The 15,000-nt window shown below is 51.7% G+C and overlaps 1 protein-coding gene across 1 annotated transcript in view; it reads left to right on the top strand.

Annotated features, from left to right (window-relative positions):
• The window catches only part of ppp3r1b (protein phosphatase 3 (formerly 2B), regulatory s1ubunit B, alpha isoform, b), a gene marked incomplete at its 5' end in the record, with an annotated part of 12,327 nt that extends 7,314 nt beyond the window's left edge, over positions 1 to 5,013 (top strand). Inside the window, 4 exons of the mRNA XM_080547129.1 lie at positions 292 to 468; positions 2,024 to 2,083; positions 2,552 to 2,736; positions 4,912 to 5,013. Coding sequence (XP_080403255.1) covers positions 292 to 468; positions 2,024 to 2,083; positions 2,552 to 2,736; positions 4,912 to 4,959 — 470 coding nt within the window. The 3' untranslated portion in view covers positions 4,960 to 5,013. The remainder of the gene's footprint in view (positions 1 to 291; positions 469 to 2,023; positions 2,084 to 2,551; positions 2,737 to 4,911) is intronic.
• Between the last annotated feature and the right edge of the window lie 9,987 nt (positions 5,014 to 15,000).

Genomic DNA, 15,000 nt, shown 5'->3' with positions numbered 1-15,000 from the left:
GTGAATATAACCGTCAGTTAACTGTCTATTTGAACACCCCCCCTCTCTCTCTTTCTCCCCCCCCTCTCTTTCTCTCCCCCCCCTCTCTTTTTCTTTCTCTCCACCCCACCCCTTCTCTCTCTCTCCCTCTCTTTTCCCCCCCCTTCTCTCTCTCTCTCTTTCTTTCTCCCCACCCCACCCCTTCTCTCTCTTTCTCCTCCCCCCCACCCCTTCTCTCTCTCTCTCCCTCTCTCTCCCCTCCCCTCTCCCTCCCTTCTCTCTCTCACTCTCTCTCTCTCTGTCTATTTCCAGTCGACGCAGATGAGATCAAGCGGCTAGGCAAGCGTTTTAAGAAGCTGGACCTGGACAACTCCGGCTCCCTCAGCGTGGAGGAGTTCATGTCGCTGCCCGAGTTGCAGCAGAACCCGCTGGTCCAGCGGGTCATAGACATCTTCGACACCGACGGGAACGGGGAGGTCGACTTCAAAGGTGAGCCTCAGGTCGTTCTGGTAGGGGGGGGGGGGGGGGAGGCTGGTCCAGCGGGTCATAGACATCTTCGACACCGACGGGAACGGGGAGGTCGACTTCAAAGGTGAGCCTCAGGTCGTTCTGGTAGGGGGGGGGGGGGGGAGGCTGGCGGAGGTAGAAATCGGAGGACGGACGGGCGGAGGGAGTCGGGGCTGGACGGAGGGGGGGTCTCCCCCTGGTGTTCTACCTCCCCCAGCCTCCCCTGGTGTTCTACCTCCCCCAGCCTCCCCTGGTGTTCTACCTCCCCCCCAGCCTCCCCTGGTGTTCTACCTCCCCCAGCCTCCCCCTGGTGTTCTACCTCCCCCAGCCTCCCCTGGTGTTCTACCTCCCCCAGCCTCCCCTGGTGTTCTACCTCCCCCAGCCTCCCCCTGGTGTTCTACCTCCCCCAGCCTCCCCTGATGTTCTACCTCCCCCAGCCTCCCCTGGTGTTCTACCTCCCCCAGCCTCCCCTGGTGTTCTACCTCCCCCATCCTCCCCTGGTGTTCTACCTCCCCCCCAGCCTCCCCTGGTGTTCTACCTCCCCCAGCCTCCCCCTGGTGTTCTACCTCCCCCAGCCTCCCCCTGGTGTTCTACCTCCCCCAGCCTCCCCCTGGTGTTCTACCGCCCCCAGCCTCCCCCTGGTGTTCTACCTCCCTCCCCCAGCCTCCCCTGGTGTTCTACCTCCCCCAGCCTCCCCTGGTGTTCTACCTCCCCCAGCCTCCCCTGGTGTTCTACCTCCCCTAGCCTCCCCTGGTGTTCTACCTCCCTCCCCCAGCCTCCCCTGGTGTTCTACCTCCCCCCAGCCTCCCCTGGTGTTCTACCTCCCCCAGCTTCTCCTGGTGTTCTACCTCCCTCAGCCTCTACCAGCCTCCCCTGGTGTTCTACCTCCCTCAGCCTCTACCAGCCTCCCCTGGTGTTCTACCTCCCCCAGCCTCCCCTGGTGTTCTACCTTCCCCAGCCTCCCCTGGTGTTCTACCTCCCCCAGCCTCCCCTGGTGTTCTACCTCCCCCAGCCTCCCCTGGTGTTCTACCTCCCCCAGCCTCCCCTGGTGGTGGTTCTTGTTGAACGTATCCATGGTTACGTCGCTGTCTCGCTGCTTCTCACCTTTAAATGTCACCGCCACACGCGTGTGTGACTCTGTGTGTCATCCATCTTCTGCCCCGTCTAACGCCATGGCAACCTGGAACCTGTAACTTCCTGTCTTCCCTCCTCTCTCTCTCACCCATCCTTCCTGTCATCCCTCCTCTCTCTCTCTCTCTCTCTCTCTCTCTCTCACCCATCCTTCCTGTCATCCCTCCTCTCTCTCTCTCTTTCTCTCTCACCCATCCTTCCTGTCATCCCTCCTCTCTCTCTCTCTCACCCATCCTTCCTGTCATCCCTCCTCTCTCTCTCTTTCTCTCAACCATCCTTGCTGTCATCCCCCCCCTCTCTCTCTCTCTCTCACCCTATCATGACATCTACTGTCTCTATCCCATTGAAACAGAAATGCCCTAAAAAGTAAACAAACAAAATGGCGTCTGTCCTGGTTGTGTTGCAGAGTTCATCGAGGGCGTGTCCCAGTTCAGTGTGAAGGGGGACAAGGAGCAGAAGCTGCGCTGTGAGTACAGAGACACACACCCCCCCCCCACTGTGACCATGTCTCTCTATCTCTCCTCTCCTCCTCCCTCCGTCTCTCTATCCCTCCTCTCCTCCCCATAGTCTCTCCATCTCTCCTCTCCTCCTCCCTCAGTCTCTCCATCCCTCCTCTCCTCCCCATAGTCTCTCCATCTCTCCTCCTCTCCTCAGTTTTAACCCTGCTGTATCTCTCCATCTCTCTTCTCCTCCCCACCAGTCTCTCCATCTCTCTCCTCCTCCCCCCAGTCTCTCCATCTCTCCTCTCTTCTCTCCTCTCCTCAGTTCTAACTCTCCACCTCTCAGTCTCTCCATCTCTCCTCTCCTCCACCTCTCAGTCTCTCCATCTCTCCTCTCCTCCCCTCCTCAGTTCTAACTCTCCATCCCTCCTCTCCATCCCCTCAGTTCTAACCCTGCTGTATCTCTCCCCCCCCCCCCCCCCCCCCCCCCTCAGTTGCGTTCCGTATCTACGACATGGACAAGGACGGGTACATCTCCAACGGCGAGCTGTTCCAGGTGCTGAAGATGATGGTGGGCAACAACCTAAAGGACACGCAGCTGCAGCAGATCGTCGACAAGACCATCATCAACGCCGACAAGGACGGAGACGGCAGGATATCCTTCGAAGAGTTCTGTGCGGTGAGTCGACAGAAAAGTTTGGATTTGGTTCGGTTTGGTAGTTTGGGTTGTTTGGTAGTTTGGGTTGTTTGGTAGTTTGGGTTGTTTGGGTTGTTTGGTAGTTTGGTTTGGATTTTGGATTTAATATTTTGGGTTTTAACACTAAGACAGCCGTGCCTATTGTGCCTACTATAAGAGCCGCCTCAAATGGGTCAAATGACCCATAGTCTTTAGAATGGGAAGCTGCTACTTACACACAAAGACCACTAGTTGGCGCGTCTTGTAAATTAGCCTGCCTCCTACACAGAAAAACCTGCTAAATAGCTTTATACTAGCTTATCCTGATGTGAAAATGTAAGGATACTGGGTGGTAGAACGCACATATCTAGGACAAGTCTTGAAAGGAGGGTCCTGAAATTTGATCGAGTGCAAAGATATTAAAAAAATGTTACTTGCTTGGACAAATGAACCCACCCACGGCTGCTCTAGTGTTAATAGTTTAGTTTGGATTTGATTGGATTAAATGCTTTAGGCGTTTAAACAGGGGGTGGTTACTGTAAAAAAAAAAACATACAGAGCTCAACTTGAGTTGGAGGGTGTTGAGTAGATGGTGCACAGATGTCAGGGGAGGCTGGGGGAGGTAGGAATCGGAGGACGGGGCTCATTGTAAAGCAGGGACTGAGGAATGATCTGGAACACGTTCCCCATTCCGTCCCGTGCGTTACAGTGAGGCCCGGCCTCCGATTTCTACCCCCTGCAGCCTCCCCAGCGTGACTCATCCCTGATGTTAACATGAGACCATTTCTTCCCCCCCCCTCTCCCACCCTCTTGTCTCCCCCCCCCACCCTCTTGTCTCCCCCCCACCCTCTTGTCTCCCCCCCCACCCTCTTCTCTCCCCCCTCCCACCCTCTTGTCTCCCCCCTCCCACCCTCTTGTCTCCCCCCTCCCACCCTCTTGTCTCCCCCCCCCACCCTCTTGTCTCCCCCCTCCCACCCTCTTGTCTCCCCCCTCCCACCCTCTTGTCTCCCCCCCCCCACCCTCTTGTCTCCCCCCCCCACCCTCTTGTCTCCCCCCTCCCACCCTCTTGTCTCCCTCCTCCCACCCTCTTGTCTCCCCCCTCCCACCCTCTTGTCTCCCCCCCACCCTCTTGTCTCCCCCCCACCCTCTTGTCTCCCCCCTCCCACCCTCTTGTCTCCCCCCCACCCTCTTGTCTCCCCCCCCACCCTCTTGTCTCCCCCCCCCACCCTCTTGTCTCCCCCCCCCACCCTCTTGTCTCCCCCCCCCACCCTCTTGTCTCCCCCCTCCCACCCTCTTGTCTCCCCCCTCCCACCCTCTTGTCTCCCCCCCCCACCCTCTTCTCTCCCCCCTCCCACCCTCTTGTCTCCCCCCTCCCACCCTCTTGTCTCCCCCCCCACCCTCTTGTCTCCCCCCCCACCCTCTTGTCTCCCCCCCCCACCCTCTTGTCTCCCCCCTCCCACCCTCTTGTCTCCCCCCTCCCACCCTCTTGTCTCCCCCCCACCCTCTTGTCTCCCCCCCACCCTCTTGTCTCCCCCCTCCCACCCTCTTGTCTCCCCCCTCCCACCCTCTTGTCTCCCCCCTCCCACCCTCTTGTCTCCCCCCCCCACCCTCTTGTCTCCCCCCTCCCACCCTCTTGTCTCCCCCCTCCCACCCTCTTGTCTCCCCCCCCCACCCTCTTGTCTCCCCCCCACCCTCTTCTCTCCCCCCCCCACCCTCTTCTCTCCCCCCCCCACCCTCTTCTCTCCCCCCCCCACCCTCTTGTCTCCCCCCCACCCTCTTCTCTCCCCCCCCCCACCCTCTTGTCTCCCCCCCCCACCCTCTTGTCTCCCCCCCCCCACCCTCTTGTCTCCCCCCCCCACCCTCTTCTCTCCCCCCCCCACCCTCTTCTCTCCCCCCCCCACCCTCTTGTCTCCCCCCCACCCTCTTCTCTCCCCCCCCCCACCCTCTTGTCTCCCCCCCCCACCCTCTTGTCTCCCCCCCCACCCTCTTGTCTCCCCCCTCCCACCCTCTTGTCTCTCCCCCCCCACCCTCTTCTCTCCCCCTCCCACCCTCTTGTCTCCCCCCTCCCACCCTCTTGTCTCCCCCCTCCCACCCTCTTGTCTCCCCCCCCCACCCTCTTGTCTCCCCCCTCCCACCCTCTTGTCTCCCCCCCCCACCCTCTTGTCTCCCCCCCCCCAGGTTGTTGGAGGCTTAGACATACATAAAAAGATGGTGGTGGACGTGTGACCGACCTCTCAGACGCCGCCCCTCCCCCAACCCCCCCCCCCTCCCCCTCGCAACCCCTTTTTTTTCGCTTCCTCCTCCTCCTCCTTCTCTTCTCTGAGGAGCAGCTCATGACGTCGTCCAGGCTCTCGATGGATGTATTTTTCAATGGAAGTATTTTTTTTTTCTCTCTCTCTGTGAAGCCACCATTTTGTTTTTCTTCTTCTTCTTCTCCTCCTCCAAAACTCCAAACGCCTTCAAAAAGCCAACCGACAACCAGCAATTTTTTGGGGGGACGTGTTGTTGTTGTCGAACATGAATCCTCTTCAATAAAACCCTCCCCTTTACGGTGTAGTTACACTTAAAACACGAGAGGGGGCGCTTTCTATCATTGAGAGAGCATTTCAGTTCGGGGGGAGGAAGGTTATCGCGTGTGTGTGTGTGTGTGTGTGTGTGTGTGTGTGTGTGTGTTTGTATTTCTTTTTTTGTGTGTGAGGCAGTTGGGATTTATTTTTTATATTTATTTTTGATCTTGTCTCTTTTGTTTTAAAAGAAGTCTATCTTTAAGGGGGGGGGGGGGTTGTAGGTAGGTGTGATGTAATTTGATGTGCTTGATTTCATAACAAGACAACACATAGAGCATAAAGTGCCAATCAGACCATATACTAACTTTGAAACTGGTAGAATATATCATCTATGATATCTGCTGTTAGGTTTTGGGAGAACTGCTTTAGTTTAGGAGTGCATATGCCTATAGGCCTACGACAGAATTCAAAACAACAATCGGATTTAATTCTCCACGGTTCTCGTTATTTTTCTTCTTATTCTAATTTCACTTAATTAACAGGTTTATCGTGAATGTTTTAGTTTTTAGATCATGTATGTATGATAAATATATGGTTTTGTAAGAGTAAGGGATTGTGCACAATTACCTGAATATACTGTCAGGGCTATCTATCTATCTATCGTCTTGCTTTCTAAGATACAGTAGTATGAGAGAGGAATATATATATATTTTAATTTCTGCGCACGCAAGCTTTACGGTTTACTTCGAGGGACTGCAAGTCTTTCTCTGAGACACTAGATTATAAACGAGTGGAGTCCTAACTTCTGCGATCCGCGCCCTACCTACCCCGACATTTGCGTACAATTTTTAGCATCGACCTCGACTGAAAAATATGCGATGATTTGAGTTACACCGCAGATCCCGAACAGGGCTAGTTTTCACCGTAGGAAACCTCTCCCTCCACCCGACCCAGCTACACCGTCATAGACGGCTCCAATACGCTACGCTGTGTTTGTATTTATTACTTTGCCATCAGCTGAGATGAAAATATCGATTTTTTTTAACCGATTGACTCCAGACTATCGCGTAGAATTAGAGTGAAAGATGCTTTTTTTTTCCTGTTGTTTTTGATATAAGGCAAAGCTAGCTTACGCTAATGGTTTGCTATCTTAACAGCAAACAGTGTTATTATGGGGTGATTTGCGTGTTATCTTACGGAATACAGGCTGTTACTAGGGCCCGTCGGGCTGTTGCTAGGGCCTGTCGGGCTGTTGCTAGGGCCTGTCGGGCTGTTGCTAGGGCCTTCAGGCCGAGTTGAGGTTCAGGATGATAAGGGTAAGTTCATTTTTTACTCCACGAAGTTGTCCGCAAGTTGTTGTGCTACAATGCTAGCGAAGGTCACTCTGTGGCCTCTCATCACCCCTCCCTCCTCCCTCTTCCCTCCTCCCTCCTCCCTCCTCCCTCCTCCATCCTCCCTCCTCCATCCTCCCTCCCTCCTCCCTCCTCCCTCCCTCCTCCATCCTCCCTCCTCCATCCTCCCTCCCTCCTCCCTCCTCCATCCTCCCTCCCTCCTCCATCCTCCCTCCCTCCTCCCTCCTCCATCCTCCCTCCTCCATCCTCCCTCCCTCCTCCCTCCTCCCTCCCTCCTCCATCCTCCCTCCTCCATCCTCCCTCCCTCCTCCCTCCTCCCTCCTCCATCCTCCCTCCTCCATCCTCCCTCCCTCCTCCCTCCCCCCTCCTCCCTCCTCCATCCTCCCTCCCTCCCCCCTCCTCCCTCCTCCATCCTCCCTCCCTCCTCCCTCCTCCATCCTCCATCCTCCCTCCTCCATCCTCCTCCCTCCTCCATCCTCCACTCCAAACGTTTTCCTCTCTTCTTTTTGCGTTTTTTCTTTTTCTTTCTTTCTTTTGTTTTGTTACACAGAGATAGGGACGAGGACGGAGCACTGGAGCGAACTCTCTGTCTTACTTTCGTGGGAATTTCACGTGTTTTCAGGTTGTTGATGTTGTTTTTTCATTTTTTTTATTTTTTTTTGTCAACTCTACTGGATGCTCAAACAACTGTCGGGAATGTTGATGTGCGCGCGACCCCAGTATATACACCGCACGCTCGCGACCCCTTTATACACACCGCACGCGCCTGTTCGTTCGTTCACTCCCTCCCTCCCTCCCTCTCCCCCTCTCCCTCTCTCACTCATTCCCTCTCCCTCTCTCCCTCCCTCTCCCCCTCTCCCTCACTCCCTCCCTCTCTCCCTCTCCCTCACTCCCTCCCTCCCTCTCTCCCTCTCTCCCTCCCTCTCTCCCTCTCCCTCCCTCCCTCCCTCTCTCCCTCTCTCCCTCCCTCTCTCCCCCTCTCCCTCCCTCTCCCCCTCTCCCTCCCTCCCTCTCTCCCTCTCTCTCTCCCTCCCTCCCTCCCTCTCTCTCTCTCCCTCTCTCCCTCCCTCTCCCCCTCTCCCTCTCTCCCTCTCTCCCTCCCTCTCTCTCTCTCCCTCTCTCCCTCCCTCTCCCCCTCTCCCTCCCTCTCTCTCTCCCTCTCTCCCTCCCTCTCCCCCTCCCTCCCTCCCTCTCTCCCTCGCCTCGCCTCGCCGATGTTTCCTTCTCTGGAGTGCTGCACGCGACAACGGCGCTTCGTATCGTCATAGCTGTCATAGCTGTCATAGCTGTTCCCGCCAGGAAAATAACCCAGAAGTCTTGTGATGTTGCATGACAATGGAGGGTTTTTTCTGTTTTCTTTGTTTTTTTTTCTTTCTCCTCTTCTTCTTCTTCTTCTCCCGTTTCTTTGTGCATGTAGATCCGTTTTTTGTTAAAGAAAAAAAAAAGGAAAAAAATACAAAAACACTTCTCTTGTTTACATATGAATCGTGTAATGTTAATATATTATTATTAAACATGAATATGAATGAAAAATGACATATACATACATGGGTGTTGCCAAATGAAATTGGTAAATTGTTTTAAATATGGAAATGATTAAAAGTAACTCCACTTCATGTGACTGTTATTCTAACTAGGTATATAATCTCTTGGGTCTGTGTGTCACTGCGATTCCAGAAAAGCTTCACGTCTGCCCCAGAGTCGACTGCCAGGCACTCTGTTTCGAGGGGAAACCATTTTGTTTCTTTAGGTTTTTTTTTGTTTTTATTTTTGAGTTGTTGGTTTTTTTGTACAGATATTTGTTATAAACATGTAGTGTTAGTGCTCCCTATTTAGTTATTTTTTAGGTCAGTGCTAAAATGTCTACTATCGGTTGAAAGGGATGTGTGCGTGTGCGTGCGTGTGTGTGTGTGTGTGCACGTTTGTTCATCTGGGAGGTGTGTGTGTTTGTGTATCGTCTGGGAGGTGGTGTGTGTGTGTGTGTGTGTGTGTGTGTGTGTGTGTGTGTGTGTGTGTGACGGGGTGTGCTATGGTGGAGGCTAAACGGTTTCTGTCTTAGGTTTTACTTTTCCTCTTCTCCATCTCTGCATGCTGATATAACGCTGTGGGAACCATTGAAACTTCATACATGAAAAATGACAAATAAACTATTTGAAAGTTGTTTGAAAGATGTTGTGAATAATTGTGACAAAATCGACATACAAACGATAAGCCTCATACACTGTCACCTCATAATAATCCTCTATCCTACAGCAGATGTGATGTTAGGCGTGGTATTAGAGGTTAAAGCATGATATAGGTGTGATATTACAGGTTAAATAAATACAAATAAGAATAAGTCTGCTCCCAAGTCTTGGCTAGCTAGGTCTGATATTGTGTTTTTCTTTTTCTGGTTAGGGGTAGGGTTAGGGTTAGGCCCTACGAGCCAGAACGATCGCACGGATTCTAACCCTAATCCTTGCGATCGTTCTGGCTCGTAGGGCCGAACCCTAACCCTAACCATAACCATAACCCTAACCCTAACGGATTACTAAACCGAGGGAACGAATTCACACATAAACATTTTTTTCCTACCATGTGACCCCAGGGGGGCTCCGTAGGATTGCTAGCTTTTTGGTGGCGTAAAGTAGCTGGTATACATTGGGTAATTCAGATAATTAGAATCACTTTTATTACATCTTAACGTACACAAGAGTAACATTCTTTGCGTTTGTTTACTCAGCATTGACATTGCTGCATCAGATACAAAACACAAATAATAATAATAACGATAATAACCTTTATTACCAAACGTTGCAGCTCAAAGTGCTTTAACATATCGACACAGCATAGAAATAATAATAGAACAATAGTAATAAATAAAACACAATAGCAGTAATATAAACTACATCATAAAACAAGAATAAACCATACAACCCAAGGGGCATAGAACAAAGATAAACAAAACAACTAAATCATATAAGAATTACTTGAAGATTTAAGTAAATACATATACAAATATATACTGTACAATATATAGATAACACAATAATAATAAGTAACGTATGTAACCCTACATTGATAAAGTAATAAAGTGATGGATTTTACAGTGGCAGGTTTGAGACTTGTGTGTGGAACTTGGATTGTGAGGACGTCAGCAAAATAACACTAATAAACTGCTTTATTCTATTAATACGTTTTATTTTAGTTTAGATATTCTAATATAGCCTGTGTGTACTGTGACGCGTTCAACAGAACACAGGCAGCATATTGTTGTCATACTCTAAACTGGCCACTAGATGACAGTATGAGAGCTGAAAACAATTCATCCCACCGTGAAATGCAGCCAAACCAAAGCTTCTTACCTCTCTGGTGAAGCCTGCACTCGCATTAGTCTCTGTGTGTGTGTGTGTGTGTGTGTGTGTGTGTGTGTGTGTGTGTGTGTGTGTGTGTGTGTGTGTGTGTGTGTGTGTGTGTGTGTGTGTGTGTGTGTGTGTGTGTGTGTGTGTGTGTGTGTGTGTGTGTGTGTGTGTGTGTGTGTGTGTGTGTGTGTGTGTGTGTGTGTGTGTGTGTGTGTGTGTGTGTGTGTGTGTGTGTGTGTGTGTGTGTGTGTGTGTGTGTGTGTGTGTGTGTGTGTGTGTGTGTGTGTGTGTGTGTGTGTGTGTGTGTGTGTGTGTGTGTGTGTGTGTGTGTGTGTGTGTGTGTGTGTGTGTGTGTGTGTGTGTGTGTGTGTGTGTGTGTGTGTGTGTGTGTGTGTGTGTGAGAGAGATCGTTTGTGTGTGAGTGTGAGAGAGAGATTCTGTGTGTGTGTGTTTGTGTGTGTGTGAGAGAGAGAGACAGACAGAGATTGTGTGAGAGAGAGATTGTGTGTGAGTGAGTGAGTGTGTGTGAGAGAGAAAGAGAGATCGTGAGTGTGAGAGAGAAAGAGAGATTGTATGTATGTGTGTGTGTGTGTGTGTGTGTGTGTGTGTGTGTGTAACACCCCTCCAAGCAGCAGAAGTGTGTCAGCATCAGGAGGTTCTGGGTTTGATTCCCCGCTGTCGCCTCGTAATCAGATCCTTATAACACATCACCATGAAACCAGCCTGTTACTACAGGCCCACACACACACACACACACACAGACACACACACACACACAGACACACACAGACACACACAGACACACACACACACACACACACACACACACACACACACACACACACACACAGACACACACACACACACACACACACACACACACACACACACACACACACACAGACACACACACACACACACACACACAGACACACACACACACACACAGACACACACAGACACACACAGACACACACACACACACACACACACACACACACACAGACACACACACACACACACACACACACACACACACACACACACACACACAGACACACACACACACACACACACACACACACACACACACACACACACAGCTCTAGTGGAGGCTGGTTCTCTGTGGCCAGTTGTGGACGTCTCAGCCAATTAAAACGGCCGTTCATTACCCTGCTCTGCCTGCACACATGGTGCTCTGCTGGGTGTGTGTGTGTGTGTGTGTGTGTGTGTGTGTGTGTGTGTGTGTTTGCGTGCATGTGTCTGTGTGCGTTTGCGTGCATGTGTGTGTGTGTCTGTCTGTATGTGTGTGTGTGTGTGTGTGTGTTTGCGTGCATGTGTGTGTGTGTATGTTTGCGTGCATTTGTGTGTGTGTATGTTTGCATGCATGTGTGTGTGTGTGTATGTGTGTGTATGTGTGTGTATGTGTGTGTGTGTGTGTGTGTGTGTGTGTGTGTGTGTGTGTGTGTGTGTGTGTGTGCGCCTGCCTGACATTCTCATGGCCCCCCCCCCCATCTGGATGTGGTTACAACCTTCACCAACCTCTCAGATTTATTTTCACACACCGACATGAAAGACTCGGCGAAGCTTCAAAACGCACCGAGCCCCCCCCCCCCCCCCCCCCTCCGAAATAATACCGCCATTACGGCTGTTAGTCAAAAAACCTGCAGAAATACAATTATTGAGATGATTAACACGCTTGTCGGGTTGACCCTGACTTTCAGGGGTGAGCTCTGCGACCAGAAGGTTTGTGGCTTTAACTTCACGTTAATCGCTGTTCGCCTGCCGTTAATGCGTCTGGTTGATACGGACGTTTCTTAGAGAAAAAGCGCTCCTCGGTGTTAACGGGGACTTCTCTATGGGTGCGTTCGGAAATACGCACTGGACATCTGCTCCGAGCGTAACTGGTTTCAACTGAAATCTGTTCCGAGAGCACATCCCGCCCACCGGGTGCGCTCCGGCGCTGTCAAAGTGTGTTTACGAACGCACCCCTAGAACCTACAGTATGTTCAGTCAATTCAGATAGTTAGTTAAGATAGCTTGATTTTGATTTGATTTTAGAAATGTACAAAAAGCATAATTTACACATTATGACACTAAGTAATGTCCAGAGGATGGCACTTGAAAGCATTATTTAAAACACGTATTTCCAAAGTGGTCCTCGATGAAAACATAAAGTGAATAAAACAGAACATCACATCATAAAACAGCATAGAAAACCGTATAAGAACGCAGCAGCTAGTTAGCTCAAACTCCAATTCAACGTGTTTCACTCATTGAAAGACAGAGAGGACATTTGGGGAAATTGGAATGTCTGTTTACTTCCTGAACTGAAATGGAATTGACCCCCAGCCCAGCCTAGCCCAATACAGCTCAGTACAGCCCAGTACAGCCCAGTACAGCTCAGTACAGCCCAGTACAGCCCAGTACAGCTCAGTACAGCCCAGCCTAGCCCAGCCTAGCCCAATACAGCTCAGTACAGCCCAGTACAGCCCAGTACAGCTCAGTACAGCCCAGTACAGCCCAGTACAGCTCAGTACAGCCCAGTACAGCCCAGTACAGCTCAGTACAGCCCAGCCTAGCCCAGTACAGCCCAGTGCAGCCCAGTACAGCCCAGTACAGCCTAGTACAGCCCAGTACAGCTCAGTACAGCCCAGCCTAGCCCAGTACAGCCCAGTACAGCTCAGTAAAGCCCAGTACAGCTCAGTACAGCCCAGTACAGCCCAGTACAGCTCAGTACAGCCCAGCCTAGCCCAGTACAGCCCAGTACAGCTCAGTACAGCTCAGTACAGCCCAGTACAGCTCAGTACAGCCCAGTACAGCTCAGTACAGCCCAGTACAGCCCAGTACAGCTCAGTACAGCTCAGTACAGCCTAGTACAGCCCAGTACAGCCCAGTACAGCCTAGTACAGCCTAGTACAGCCTAGTCCAGCCCAGTACAGCCCAGTACAGCTCAGTACAGCCCAGTACAGCCCAGTACAGCCCAGCTCAGTACAGCTCAGTACAGCCCAGCACAGCCCAGTACAGCCCAGTACAGCCCAGTACAGCCTAGTACAGCCCAGTACAGCCTAGTACAGCCTAGTACAGCTCAGTACAGCTCAGTACAGCCTAGTACAGCCCAGTACAGCCCAGTACAGCCCAGTACAGCTCAGTACAGCCCAGTACAGCCCAGTACAGCCCAGTACAGCCCAGTACAGCTCAGTACAGCCCAGTACAGCCCAGTACAGCCCAGTACAGCTCAGTACAGCCCAGTACAGCCCAGTACAGCCCAATACAGTCCAGTACAGCCCAGTACAGCTCAGTACAGCCCAGTACAGCCCAGTACAGCCCAGTACAGCTCAGTACAGCCCAGTACAGCCCAGTGCAGCCCAGTACAGCCCAGTGCAGCCCAGTACAGCCCAGTACAGCCTAGTACAGCCTAGTACAGCCCAGTACAGCCCAGTACAGCCTAGTACAGCCCAGTACAGCCTAGTACAGACTCATACTCCTCTATAGCCAGTCATACAGTGAGGCAAGAGGAGGGGAAATGAGAGAAGAGAAAGAGGAGGAAGATAGAGAGAAGAGAGAGAGGAAGGAGGAGGAGGAGGAGGAGGAGGGGAAATGAGAGAAGTGAGAGAGAGAGAGAAGCGCGAGAGAGAGAGAGAAAAGGGCTGAGTGAAGAGAGAAAGAGGAGGAAGAGGGGGAAGGATAAGTGAAAAAAGAGGAGGAAAGGAGAGAGAGAGAGAGAGAGAGAGAGAGAGAGAGAGAGAGAGAGAGCAGGTCGGGGATATGAAGTCCAGACATCAGTAACTCTAGCATGCAGGGAAACGCCAGACGCCTCATTTGTTCAACTGTCATAATCAATCTCTGAGAGGTGTCAGGGCCTAACCAGAGCAGGCGGGCCAGACCCAGACAACATATATACTGTACTGTACCTCTATGAGGGGGGGGGGGGTTTAGACCCAGACATATACACATTTCTTTACATTTAAATGTTTGGCATTAAGCAGACGCCTTATTCCAAAGCGACTTACAATCGATACATTTGACTATGAATCATCAGTTCACCATTCATGGCAGGAAGAGTAATCCAGCTCAGGCCCGGGGCCATTGATAGAAGGAAAAACCTTCTTCTATCACCTTCTTCTAAACCTAGGTTTTTTTTATATAGACACTGGAGAAACAGAGAAACAGTACAAGGGGGGCAATAGAAGTTCTTAGGGACACAGTAGAGGGGTAAGCAGGTGTCTTTAGGAGACGCAGTGCTGGGGGGCAGTAGATGTCTCAGGAGGAGCAGTTAAGTTTAACCTGAAGAGATGGAGGACGTCTTCAGTCTACGACGGAAGATGGGTAGTGACTCTGCAGTTCTACACTGGGTACTGGACCAAGGAATGGAATGAAGAATGGCATCAAACATGTCTGTCTGTCTGCCTGCCTGTCTGTCTGTTTGCCTGTCTGTCTGTCTGTCTATCTGCCTGTCTGTCTGTCTGCCTGTCTGCCTGTCTGTCTGTCTGTCTATCTGCCTGCCTCTCTGTCTGCCTGTCTGCCTGTCTGTCTGTCTGTCTGTCTACCTCTGTCTGTCTGCCTGCCTGTCTGTCTGTCTGCCTGTCTGTCTGTCTGTCTGTCTGCCTGTCTGTCTGTCTGTCTGTCTGTCTCTCTCTCTCTGCCTGCCTGTCTGTCTGCCTGAGCTGCCTCTCTGTTTGTCTGCCTGCCTGTCTGTCTACTTCTCTGTCTGTCTCTCTCTCTGTCTGCCTCTTTGTCTGCCTGTCTGTCTGCCTGCCTGTCTGTCTGTCTGTCTCTTTGTCTGTCTATCTGTCTGTCTGCCTGCCTGTCTGTCTGTCTGTCTGTCTGTCTCTTTGTCTGTCTATCTGTTTGTCTGCCTGCCTGTCTGTCTGTCTGTCTGTCTCTCTCTCTGTCTGCCTCTTTGTCTGCCTGTCTGTCTGCCTGCCTGCCTGTCTGTCTGTCTGTCTGTCTGTCTCTTTGTCTGTCTATCTGTCTGTCTGCCTGCCTGTCTGTCTGTCTGTTTCAGTCTCTGGACATAATATCATTGTAGACGTCACGTGACCCCCTTCTGGATTAAACTATGGA

Source organism: Nansenia antarctica (genome assembly GCF_963989245.1).
Source record: "Nansenia antarctica genome assembly, chromosome: 16".
Lineage (NCBI taxonomy): Eukaryota > Metazoa > Chordata > Actinopteri > Argentiniformes > Microstomatidae > Nansenia > Nansenia antarctica.
Note: the sequence above shows the minus strand (reverse complement) of the source record. Positions and strands in the feature narration are given on the sequence as shown.